Raw genomic sequence first — 13,245 nt, forward strand, 5'->3', positions numbered from 1 at the left:
AGGGAGGGAGGGAGGGAGGGAGGGAGGGAGGGAGGACACAATCCCTCTGTGTTGTCTTTGATTTAAACTTACTTCCTTTTTCCTTGCGCCAGGTTTCAAGAGAAATTACTGGGCAGGCCACAGAGCACGCACATGTAAGGCTATTAACGAGGGGCCCCAGGAAGCCTGGAAGAAGGCCCGCCTTTCCCCCCACCTCCACAGTCCTCTTGTCATTAGCACACTGACTGGATAAATAGGTTCCATTTTGTCTCTCCTCTTTGCCCATGATTTCCCCATACTTTTTTCCTGGAGAACTGCTGACAATCAACAAGTCTCCCTGAGTTCAGCGTGCCCACCTGGGGGATGGGACTCTGACTGATCTCTTCCAAAGCTATGAGGTTTTGAAGGAGGGCGGAGCCTTCTGTGAGGACCGGGATCCTCTGGCTACAACTGCCTCCCTGTGAGTCACTCCCGGCAGGGATAGTATCCCACCTGCTGCCAGAGCCTGGGAACTCGGCCCCTCTCACCTGTTTCTTGGTGTCCACCTCCAGAATGTCCATCAGGTTGATCATGATGTTTTTGTGTGTCTTCTTGTACTTCCCAACCCGCAGCGAGACAGTGAGCCAGCCAGGGCGTCCCGTGCACATGAAAGTCTTGCTGCCCTGCTCTTTCCATTCCCGCACCTGCAACCATGGGACAGAGGCTCAGCTAGCCCTGCCGGGGGCTTCCCAGAGCGGCTCGCAGCCCTGCTTTCAGGAGAGGGAGCTTGGAGGGATGCCTTCACGTGCCAACAAACATTTACTGAGCCCCCGCATCCTGCCGGGCCCTGGAAGGCCCACAGCCCTTTCCCTCTGAAACCTCCTTGGCTAGCGGGGCGAACAGAAAGGCTGAGGTGCTGCCACACCACCGAGCAGGATGGAGAAAGAGCGAACACCCAGGATCAAAGTGCTTCTGTAAGCAACCCTAACTGGGCAGCTCAGCAAAGGCTTTGTAGCGGTAATGATACAGCTCCACAAGTGATAACCATCCACTGGGTGCCCCCGCTGTGCCAGGCACCCAGGCTCCTGCTATACGCTGGCTCATTTACTTCTCACAACAACCCCGGGGGGGGGGGTGGCCAGCCCCCTCTTGTAGGGGAGAAAGCCAAGAAGCAAAATAACTTGGGCCACTCAACAATGAAGGGCAGAGCCCGGATTCACAACCGGGACTGTCCAACTTCAGGCCTGGAAAGATAGACGGGCTTGTGTTAATAGTCAAGAATAGAATAACAGTTAACACTTACTGGGCCTGTGTGCCAAGGCCCGTTCTAAGCATGTGTATGTGTTAACTCACATGTCGTCACTTGGAGGGGGAGAGAAGGGGCAGAGGAGGAGCACCAAGCCGATGGAAGGAAGAGCTTTTGCAAAACCTCCACTGTAAGTGACCAGGGCACACAACACAGAGAGCAAATGGCCCAGGAGATGCCAAACCCATCAGGAACACGAAGTGTTCCCTTCCTGTGGAGACGGACATCTGTTGCTGTGACCTCTGACCATCTGTCTCCTCTTCATATGCTTCTAACAGTCCCATCTTCCTTTGGTCCGGGTGATGCTGAGTCTCCTCCTGCCCCCGAAGGTGGAAACATGACAAAGGTCTGATTCCATCCTCTGGCCATAGTGACCAGTTCAGGGATGGGCCTAGGGTCCAAGTCAAGACAATACGGCCAGTTCTAGGAGAGACACTCTCCTTTTACTGGGATTGCTAAGCTGGTTGGATGAAACTGCTGGAGTTTCCACAGGGAGATGGGCCTCCCTGAGAATGAAGTCAACCCAGAGGAAAGCCGAGCCAACAGAGGGTGGATGGATGGAAAGCCAACACCGGGACAGGGGCTCCTGGATCTAGTCATACCTGAGCCAGTTTTATTCCTGGGCTTTTCAGGACCTGGGTCAATACAATCACTCTCTGCTCAGGCCAGTCTGAACTGAGTTCCTATCACATGCAACCAAGAGTCGTGGAGGAGGCTGCATTGAAACTGATGGGGCAAACAGCTCAACACGGAGGAGAACTTTCCTAACCATCAAGAGGCCAGGGTGCCCTGTGAATAGAGGTGTACGAGCAGAAGAGGGTTACTGAGGAAGAGATTCCTGTGAAGGGACCAGAGGAGGGATTCCATGATGAATGGGCCCCTGCCTGACTATACGATCCCAGGGCTTCATATGTACTCAGCGGTGTGGGAAATGGATTGTGGGTGCTGCATTCCAGCAGTTGGATGGGCCGCATGAAGTGAGTGTGGAAGCCTTAAAGCTTGAACCACCGGTTGGACTGGATCCTGATGGGAACTGAGCAAGAATTTGGGCCGGGAGGCAAGGTTGTACAAAGTCCCTCTTGTGATGTGAATATGTGCAAACCAGAGAGAGGTGGGGAGGGCCAAGAAGAAGGTCAACCAGTCAGGAGGCTATTATCACAAGCCAGGTGTGAGGCAACAGAACCAAACCTACTGGGTGGAATGGGAAGGGATGGGAAAGGACAAAGGTCAGAGTTGAGGCTCTAAAACCAGGCTGACCTGGGTTCCAGCCCCATTTACTAGCTAGATCACCTTGAACACATGACTACCACTTCAGTCTCAATTTTCCCATCTGTAAAACAGGTACAAGCCCTATCAGGGTTGCTGTGAGATCAGAAATGATGGACATCAAGGGGCATGGGCTATGGCACATGGCAAGTCCAGCGCAGTGGGCTGGTTTGGCCGAGCCCCTTGTCTTCCTGTCCAGTGAGAACCTTTGGCTTCGTTTAGGTAAACAAGGGCTTCATACACACTCAGCGGTGTGGGAAATGGATTGTGAGTGCTGCATTCCAGCTGTTGGGTGGGCTGCATGAAGTGAGTGTGGAAGCCTTAAAGCCTGAACCATCGGTTCGACTGGATTCTGATGGGAACTGAGCAAGAATTGGTCTGGGAGGCAAGGTTGTACAAAGTCCCTGGGCTGCTCTGGGCCAGGCCCCAAGGGCCAGAGGTGAGTTGGCGGATGGTCCCTGCTTTCCAGGAGCTCACGCTCAGCTTGGAGGGGGATGGGGCAACAACAAACAAGCAAACGGGAGAATCAGAACCGTGGATAGAGTTAGGAAAAGAGGGTGCAGTTGGGGAGGGAGGGTAGGCAAGGCTCTGGTGCTGTGACTGTGACCAGATGAACCCAGGACAGCCCATGCAAAGCAGTTCCAGGACGTTGCATTCTGCCCCCAGCCCGAGGTCTTACCCCTCCTAGGGGTGGCCCCCAGCATCCATCTTCCCACTCTTGCTTGCTGCACCCATCACCGCAGGCACAGAACATGGAGGCTGCTCTACCTGCGCTGAGCTTGGTGGCAAGAAACAGAAGCTCTTTGCAACCAGACACTCCTAAGAGGAACGTCAGGAGGGGCAGAGAGAGCCAAGAATGCCGAGGCCCCAAGCCCAGGCCAACCCTGGGTGTGGAGAAGGGGGCTCCACTGTGAGCAGCAGCAGGGGCCCGGGCTCTGTGGGCGCAGACCCTGGGGAGGATGTGGAGTTACTGGGGATGCCTCCTCAACGACTGCGCGCCACTGCGCGCCAGGCCCAGGGCCGCGAGGCTCTTGACCCTGGCTCGGGGCTACCTTCTCACTTTGGTCTTCGTTCTAAAGAAGTCAAAAGCTCCTTGCTGCTACAGAGTAAACTCTAAACTCAAGACCCCGCCCCAACCTAGTTCCGAAGGGACTTTCCACCCTTCTCCGCCTCTGGGCCTTGGCTCACACCCCAACCCTCCACCAGACACACCTTCCTCCTATCATTTCCCCTACTTCCCAGTGTCTAGTGCCAGCCCCACCGCCCAGAAGCCCTTCCGTCTCCGAGATCGCTCGGGCCTGGAGGCAGCCACCTGTGCACCGCTCGCCCTCCCCTATCTGGTGATCCTTTATATCCCTCTGGGGAAGCCGCACGTGCTCCGCACAGAGTAGACACTCCATCAACACCGAGCAACGCTTTGTCCCCTGAATGCCTCTGCTCACTCCGTTCCCTCCCCGGGAAGCCCCCACCATCCCATTTTGCGTTCCAACCCCCCCCCCGCCACCGCCGCCTCCTCGGCGAAGTCCGGGCTCCCGGTGCACCGCACACCACCTCGCGCCCAGCGCGGAGCTCCCCGCGCACACGGCCGAGTCCCGCCGACCCGCTCCCGCCCCGCTCGGCGCCGCTCACCTGCTTCTGGATGTCCCGCACGCGCTGCCCGTGCAGCCGAGGCGCGCTGCTGAGCTTGAACACCACCCAGGCGCGCACGTAGTAGTAGATGTCGAAGATAAGAGAGAGCGGCAGGAGGAAGAGGCACACGAACACCCAGCGCTGGTGGATGAGCACGAACTCCAGCCCCTTCACGCGGACCCAGAGCAGGAAGAGCAGCGCGCACACGGCCAGCGACACGGCGGGCTCCATGGTGGGGCCGGCGGCGCGCCGCGCGGGGGAGGGGGATGCCGGCTCGCGCCGCCTGTCACCGCCACCCGCTCCGCGCCCGCCTGAGCCCGCGCCGCCCGCCGGCCGCTCCCGGGGAGTCGGGGGCGGGGGGGGGGGGGGGGGTCGCCTCGCCGCCTCGCGATTGGCTCGGGTCGCCAAGGTTCGGTGGGCCGAGACCCGGCTGGCGACCAATGGCGAGCCGCGCCGGGGATCGGACCAGGAAGCCGCGGCTTTTATTGGCTGCGGGGGTCAGGCCGCTCCACCCTCTCCTCGCAGACGCGCTGGGAGGGGTGGTTGGGGAACACGCGCGCTGGTGGGGTAAACTGCGCCCTGCGGCAAGGGAGGCTGCGGCGGCGCGGGCGGCCGCAGTGGAGGGGCCGGCTGCTGCCGCAGCTCCTCAGGTGGCGCCTCCTCGAGGGTCGCGCGTTAGGCGGTCACGCATTGGGTTGCCTCGGAAGGGGTGCGCTGGGAGCGCCCCAGGGCCCTGGGTCTGTCACCTTGCAGCTTGGCCGAGGACTCCTGACCTGGCCAGGGAGAGTGCAAACTTGGCCTTGACTGCGGCAGTCAGGTCGCTCCGTACCCGCAAGGCCACGAGATGCACCTTTTCATTTCTCAAGGCGCTCTCTGTAGATTCATTTGAGTTCTACAGCAGTTCTGGACGGTGGGCACCCTTACTTACCCCTTTTCCACTCGGCTGAGGCAGATAGGGAGGACTGGAGGGAAAGAATGAAGGAAGGACCCCCAGCCGCTGTGAACGTTCTAGCGGCCACTGTGCCCGGCGGGAGGGGAGGGGGGACGTGAGGGGGGTAGGGGTAGGGTGCTCCGGGGCAGCCTGCACCGCGGACCACTGACTGTTATCAGTAAAAGGTTAAATCCAGTATCATTTGCGTTTCACCTCGATTCTTAGAGAGACCGTTACCTCTTCTGAAATTTTAGGAAGTGTAGGAGGTTTTTATTTTGGGAGCTAAACCTGACTAATCAGGTCCTACACTGGTCTTGCTTACGAATCCACTTTCTTTCATCTTTGCAGGAACATGCACTCTTAGGAGGTTTCCTGGGCCCCATCATCCCTCATTTCTTCAGTGCTTTTGCTCCAGCTGGCACCTCTGGAATGCCCTTACCCATCCCCTTAATAGAACTAAACTTAGACATCCTCAAAGACCTCTAGAACTACACTTCCTTCCCTTTTCAGGTGCTCATAAAACAAAATGCATCCGTCATGATTCTTACACGTTATTTTGTAATTCTCTTTATGTGTCTCTCATCCTGGCCGACTGAGCTTTAGGGCATACGATGTGTCCTCGTTCCTTTTTGTGTTTCCAGTTTCTAGCACAATGCTTGATGCTAGTAGACACCCTAGGGTTTTTTGACCAATGAACGAATGAACAATGTAGGCAGAGGCTCAAGTATTCGATAATGATCAAAGCCCAGATGGTGAAAGGCTGTTTTCATTGGGCTTTAAAAATGAATAGTCTTAGACCTATGTTGTCTTATACAACAGCTACTAGCTACTGGTATGTGGCTAATCTAAATTGAGATGTACTTTAAGTGTAAAACACACTGGATTTCAAAGGCAGTACAGAGAAGAGAATGCAAAATATTTCATTAATAAATTTTATATTGATTATATGTTGAAATGATGTTTTGATGTACTGGGTTAAATAAAATATTAAAGTTGATTTTACTTGCTGTGTTTACTTTTTAAAGGTAGCTACTAAAAAATTTAAAATCATGGATCTGTCTCAAGTTATATCTCTAGCAGCTCCAATCAAGAGGGGGCAATTGAAATGTAAAGAGGAGAGCCACTATGGAAAATGCCTTTCCCCTGGGTTCTGTCTGAATTCAAATGTTGGAACTGTTAGAGAGGGTTTTACTTTAGAAGCTTAACCCCCCGGGGGGGGGGGGGCGCTGGGTGGCTCAGTCCTGGGATGGAGCTCCCCATCAGGCTCTCTGCTCAGCGGGGAGCCTGCTTTCCCTCTCCTTCTGCCCCCACCCACCCACTCCAGCTCTCTCTCTCTCTCTCTCTCACTCACTCTTGGTTTCAGCTCAGGTCTTGATCTCATGAGTCATGATCTCATGAGTTATGAGATGGGGCTCCTCCTCAGTGAGGAGTCTGCTTGAGATTCTCTCCTTCTGCCCCCTCCCCCCACCCCCAGGCACATGCTCACTCATGCTCGCTCTCTTTCTCAAATGAATAAACCTTAAAAAAAAAAAAAAAAAAGCTTAACCAGTCTGAATATTGTTGGGGTATGAGGTAATCTGGAAAGTTAAGTTCCACCTAAAAATCAACTTTGGACTAAAGTGTTTAGTGCCTTGTGGGAGAAATTACAAAATTACTGGTAATCAGAATAGTTTCACCCTTGGGGAGAGGAGGAGGACCCCTCAATAAGTAAAGAAGACTGAGCTTTAGGGGACAACTCTCAAAAGAAAAATCAATGAAAAAGTACTCAGAACAGGGGCGCCTGGGTGGCTCAGTCGTTGGGCATCTGCCTTCAGCTCAGGTCATGGTTCCAGGGTCCTGGGATCGAGCCCCGCATCGGGCTCCCTGCTTGGTGGGAAGCCTGCTTCTCCCTCTCCCACTCCCCCTGCTTGTGTTCCCTCTCTCGCTTTGTCTCTCTCTGTCAAATAAATAAATAAAATCTTTAAAAAAAAAAAAGTACTCAGAACAGTTGTTAACCCAGCCTGCATGTTCTCATTCTCTCTTCCTGCATCTTTGATTCTCCTTTTGTGTCCCCATAAACCTCAACACTTTGGGCTACTATTGTCGAGGCAAGAAAAATAATAACCTCAAGTTGGGCCAATTAATTAACTTTATCTTTTAAATTAACATATAGTGAAGGTGCTTATCGTTTGCGTACAGTTTATGAATTTTAGCACACGTAAGGGTTCTTGTAACCACCAACACAATGAGGATCTAGAATAGTTTCGTTATCCCAAAAAACTCCCTCCTTTGAAGTTACATCCTTCCCCCACCTTTAGCCACTGGAGACCACTGCTGTGTTCTCAGGAGTATAGTTTTGTCTTTTCCAGAGGTCAAGGTCATACGAATGGAATCATGCAGTTTGTTATCTTGGGCCCATTAATAGTTTTTAATGGATTTCTTATAGTGGTAAAATACACATAACAATGATCATTTTAACTGTTTTTAAGTGTACAGTTCGGTGGTATTAAATACATTCACGTGGGGTGCCTGAGTGGCTCAGTCGGTTAAGTGTCTGCCTTCAGCTCAGGTCATGATCTCAGGGTCCGTTCAGTGGGGAGTCTGCTTCTCCCTCCCCCTCTGTCCACCCCCCTCCCCCCCCCCCCCCCCCCCCCCCCCCCCCGCCCCAGCCCACCGTGCATCTTTTCATGTGCTTATTGGCCATTCAAATGGAGAAATGTCTGCTGAAATCCTTTGTCCATTTTTGAATCAGCAGCTTTTTTTAATGTTGAGTTTTAGGGGTTCTCTGTGCATTCTATATATTAACCCTGATCAGATATATGATTTGCATATATTTCCCCCCATTCTGCGGGTGGTAGGCCCATTAATTTTTGCCCAAGGCAAGGAAGCTCCCTTTGATGGAGAGTCTCCTCATGAATGCACATTATTGTTACTAAAGGTACATTATTTACGTGAAATCTCAGTTAGTTTGAATGCTTAGGAATGGGATGTTCTGGTTAACAAGTTCTCAGGTTAACTGGAAAGTAAGCAAAATCCCCCTTACAGTTTGACAATGTAGCAGTCTTTCTAAAATGTGAGTCCCCATTCCTTTTGTAACGAATATAACCTAATGAACACAGATGATTTTTTTTTTATTAAGGAGCACAATGAACACGAGAGTCCTAGCAAAGAGCATTTTTTTATATTTGTACCAAATGATCTACTGAGATCATTTGGTCTTTGAAAGAGGTCTGAGGGGTAGCAAGGCAAAGGACTATTGATCCACGTTGTTTTTAATAAATGGAGATATACAGACTTGGGGGGTCTAAGTGACTTGCCTGATCAGTGTCTTATTCTGGTGAATAGATAAGCCAAAATACAGCTCCCATTTTCTGGATCTTTCCATCATTGGAATATGTTCCCTCAATTATTTGGTGAAACGCCATTTCCTGTGGTTCAGTTCCACTGATATAAAGTGGAACTTTTAGACTAGGGTTTCTTGAAGTGCAGTCTTGCAGACCATCCACATCAGAATGCTTGCTAACATGCAGGTTCCTGGACTCACACATCACACTGAATCTAAATCTTCAGAGGTGAGGCCCAGGAATTGGCTTTTAAAGGTCTCCAAGTTAAGCTTATGCTTGCTAACATTTAGGAGATTAGACTGAATGTTTATTGACTCTGAAACTTCTCTAAGAATATTCTTTGTTTTTTTAAGCCCTAGTAAGAGGTTCTTTTCCCTTGCAAAGTGCAGCTTTCACCTAAAAGTTTATCCACAAAACTATAAGCTAACTTCCAGATGGTCAAGATTTTATTGTCTTATTACCTTGACTTTCTTAAGAACAGTAAGCAGTTTTTCAAGTTTGCAAGACAAGACCTTAACTTGATTGTAGGGGAGTTGGCTTTCTTATGCTAGTGGATGGAGTAATTTATTCATTCAGTCAGTCAGTCTCTCACTTGTGATGCTTTTGGCTGCATGTAGCTCAAAGAGCTGCAACAAGAAGGGTGCTTGTATTCTCATGTAGCAAGAAGTCTGAATGTAGGTTGACCCAGAGTTGGTTAATGCACTGGCTCAATGATACCTCGAAAGACCCAGTCTTTCTTATCTTCTCAGACAGTCTGAGAATGACCCTGTCATTCTCAAGTTAGCTTCTATGATGATGGCCAGAGTGTCCATGGTTCCAGCAGATATAGCAACATCCAGTAGAGGAAGGGGAATCGATTCTAGGTGATTAACAGTGTCTATCAGTGATTATTGATGTGTAGGAACTGTGAAAAGTACTGGGGATATAGCAGTGACCTAGACACAGTCCACACTCTGACAGACCATTGTGGGAGATCTAGACCAATCAAGAAGCAATTATAAAGCACTGTAAGTATGACAATAAGGAGTTATGGGGTTCTAGGAAGGCACGAGAAGAGTCATTTATATACACAGTTCAGGAGGGCTTCTGGGAGAAATTGATGACGAAGCAGACACACGGTGGGATGAATAGGAGTTAGCCAGGTGAGTTATTTGGGTCCAAAGGAATGAGAGCTGTTCCGGAGAGGAATGCTGTCCAGAGAAAACTAAAGTTCACATATTTATGGCCATACTTCTAGAAGTATCTTTAGGCCCATGTACACATACTTATATGATTTTACAAAACAAGATCAACTCAACATGAGCTTTATAATTTGCTTTTTAAAAACTTAACCACATGCTATAGTCATTTTTAATGGCTTCTTTGTATTCCAATGCATATATGTGTGCATACATAGATCGGCGTATGTGTGTGTGCGCGTGTGCATGGGTATTGCTTAATTTATCCAATCAGTATGCTATTGAAGGACATTTAAGTTGTTTCCAAAGTTTTGTTATGATGGGCAAAGTTCCAGTAAATTTTCATTATCACACATGTTTTCGAACCCATTAGCTTTCTTTTTATATTTTAAAACTGATTGCCAAATTGCTCCCCAAAAATGCTATCCACAGAGTATAAGAATAGCAATTTCCCCATGCCCTTACTAACATTATGAAATGTCACAGTTACTTTTTTTAAGTTTATTTATTTGTAATCTCTGCACCCAAGGTGGGGCTTGAACTCACCACCCCGAGATCAAGAGTCTCATGCTCTACTGACTGAGCCAGCCAGGCGCCCCTGTCATGGTTATTTTGACTGTGGTAATTGAAGACCATGTAGCTGGTTGCACCACTTGGCCTGTCCCATGTCTCTCACAGCACGCATGCAAGCAGTTTGCTTCAGACCAGCCCACTATAAAGGACATTCAGCCACCGGTCTCCTTTTCCAGCTTGCTGCCATGACCAGTTCTCAGTGCTTTCTAGATAGGAAGGACTGAAGTCAATGTCTCAGACTGACCAGTCTTGGCGCAGAAATGCGGGCATTGCCATTTCGATCCTTGGCACCGGCAGCCCAGAGCACTTCCACACTTTACCCTCATTCCCAGGGGCAGCTCTCCTAATCTCTGTATGCCCAGTGCCCAGCACAAGGCCAATGTCCCCAAGTCATCTGATTCCCAGCTTGATCCCTGAATGAGAATAATTTCAATTTTTTCGAACAACGTCAGAACAGCCCTTAAACAAAAACTATCAGCAGATAAGCACTGCCTACAAACAATAACACTTATATTTCTTCTTTATTCAGTGGCCAGGCCTTAGCAGCTCCCTGTTGGCAACACCAGTGAAGCAGAGTAAAGGTTAGCAGTGCCCATTTCATTCTGACAGTCCTATTTGAATCCTGACTCCCATATATTAACCCTGGGCAAAGTTACTTCACAGCTCTAGATAAGTTCCAGCATGTAGTGAGTTTCCAGTGAGAATTATCTGTCATTACCATTTCCCAACAGAAAGGGGCAACTCTCTTTGATCTTTTACTGAGTCTGTGCCCTTATCCCTTGTAAGAGATAAATGGTTTCAAAGTCACAGGCTGTTGACTTAAATTGATGTGTAAAGTGAAACCACTGATTTAATAAACTTGGTAACCTGATGTTCTTTGGATGATGGGCAGAGGAACAAGCTAAATACATGAAGGAACAGCTGTGTGGTAGGAGCAAATTGCAGAGGTATTGGGATTGCTACACATGAACAGAAAAAGCAGCCTGGGCAGTTTAATGTGGGACAAACAGTCCTGTCTAAGTAGCCTCCCTAAGGGCATGGTTGTGGGTCTGACAGCTCTTTATGGTAATAGATGTGCTTAATGATCACTGGAAATGTCAATAAAAGGTCAAATATGTTCCGAGCAAGCTGTTCAGCCAGGCAAAGAGGTGTGTAATGCCTTTTAAAAGACACCTGAACTTCACCTTGGAAGGGATCTCTTTGAGAAACCACTTTGCCTAAACCCTTACTCGCCCAGGGGCAGCATATCCTCAATTTTAGAAGTACATGGACCAAAAAGATTGTTTAAAAAACTGAGGACCATCCCATGGTTGCCAGCTTGGTATTCTGCCCTGTGAAGAAACCAATGAACTGGGTGCCTGGGTGGCTCAGTCGGTTTAAGCGTCTGCCTTCAGCTCAGGTCATGATCCCAGGGTCCTGGGATTGAGCCCCACATCGGGCTCCTTGCTCAGCAGGGAGCCTGCTTCCCCCCCTCCCTCTTCCCCCATGCATGTTTGCTCTCTCTCTCTCTTTCCCTCAAAATAAATACATAAATAAAATCTTTAAAAAAATTTAAAAAAAAGAAACCAACGAACCACCATCTCTTGTCCTCCTTACACGAAAAAAAGAAAATTTCAATACCCGAGAAAGTCAGAAGGTCATAGTCTCAGAATAAGGAACAGTCCTTCGAAATGAACACATTGAGCATTGTGAAACACTTGATGTGTTTCATAATTTTTCTGACTTCTGGAAGCGTTGTCATGAACTAACCAAATAGGCCTGGGATTTAGAAATGGCTTTCTTGAGGATGTAATAGGTCTCAAATCGTATACATGGGCCAGTGCCATTGGTACCACCTGGGTACTGGTTACAGATGGAAAGTCTCGGGCCCCACCCCAGGCCTTATGAAACAAAAGTTCTGGAAGCAGGCCCATGGATCTGTGTTTTAGTAAGTGGTCAGAGTGATTCTTACACACCCACATGGAAGAGTTGCTGTCATAAACCTCCCTTCTAAATGGATTGCACACGTTTTATCTGGAAACCCTTCAGTAACGCAATCCCACCACCTCAAAAGGAGCGTCTCTCGATGTGAGTCACCTCAGGTGTTTAGAAACTCCGAGAATAGCCTCCTTGGTCCCAGTTCTGCCCTTCTGAGCCACACAGAATGAGTCTTCCCTATCTCCTCCCACTTGACAACTCTGCACATTTGAAGATGACCATCCCCGCTGCCATCCTCCAGGTAAAAACAGCCGTGACTCTTTACTGGTCCTCACATGAAGTCATCTCTAGTCCTTTCATCAGCCCGGATGCCCTCATCTGAAGGCCCTTTTACTATTATTATTAACAACCAGCACTTCCTGAATACCTGTTATGATGTGTCATGTGCTGCCTAGGGATAGTCCATGCACTCCCATGCTTAATTACCTCAGCAGCCCTGCAAAGTTGGTCTGCTGTCTCCACTCTAGAGAAAGAACAGAAGCTTGGGAGGTCAAGTAACATGCCCGATAGCACTCAGCCCGTAAGCGGTTGAACAGGATTCCACATTCCACTCTACCAGGCTGCCCTTACATTTCCATCAAAAGCTTGTTCATTTAGGGGAGGCTGAGCCAGGAAGAGATGGCTATGAGGGCTGAGTATGCAACATGTGGGGAACATGTTGGAGTCAAACAAATCGGGGTTGAGTTCCGTTTTCTGCAGATACTAATTATATGACCTTGGGTGTGTTTCCTATTTGCTCAAAGCCTTAATTTCCCCATCCGCACAATGAGGGTAATGATAGTTTCCACCTTCATAAGGCTGCTATGAGTAGTAAATGAATTAGTGCTTATAAAGCACTTAGCCAAGTGCTCAGTATGTAGTAAGGACTCAGTAAATATCTCTGTTATTACTGAATAGATGTACTCAGCAATTACATAATTATGGTATAGATGGGTCGTATTGAGACACATGTACCTTATAGTAATATAAATCACTGTGGTCTTTCCAGCTCCACGGAACACCCACTTATATTTCTGGCCCTGGTCTATTTCAGCAACTTCCTAACTGGTCCTCTGCCTCCAGTTTCTCACTTTTGCACCAACCTACAGATGCTGACAGGTTCGG

The 13,245-nt window shown here is 49.3% G+C and overlaps 1 protein-coding gene across 1 annotated transcript in view; it reads right to left on the reverse strand.

Moving 5' to 3' along the window:
* The window catches only part of DHCR24 (24-dehydrocholesterol reductase), a 28,647-nt gene extending 24,155 nt beyond the window's left edge, over positions 1-4,492 (reverse strand). Inside the window, exons 1-2 of the mRNA XM_027570371.2 lie at positions 4,160-4,492; positions 507-662 (exon numbers count right to left, since the gene is read on the reverse strand). Of these exons, the coding sequence (XP_027426172.2) occupies positions 507-662; positions 4,160-4,390 (387 nt within the window). The 5' untranslated portion in view covers positions 4,391-4,492. The remainder of the gene's footprint in view (positions 1-506; positions 663-4,159) is intronic.
* Positions 4,493-13,245: the final 8,753 nt, after the last annotated feature.

This window comes from Zalophus californianus, chromosome 4 (assembly GCF_009762305.2).
Source record: "Zalophus californianus isolate mZalCal1 chromosome 4, mZalCal1.pri.v2, whole genome shotgun sequence".
NCBI classification, from domain to species: Eukaryota; Metazoa; Chordata; class Mammalia; order Carnivora; family Otariidae; genus Zalophus; species Zalophus californianus.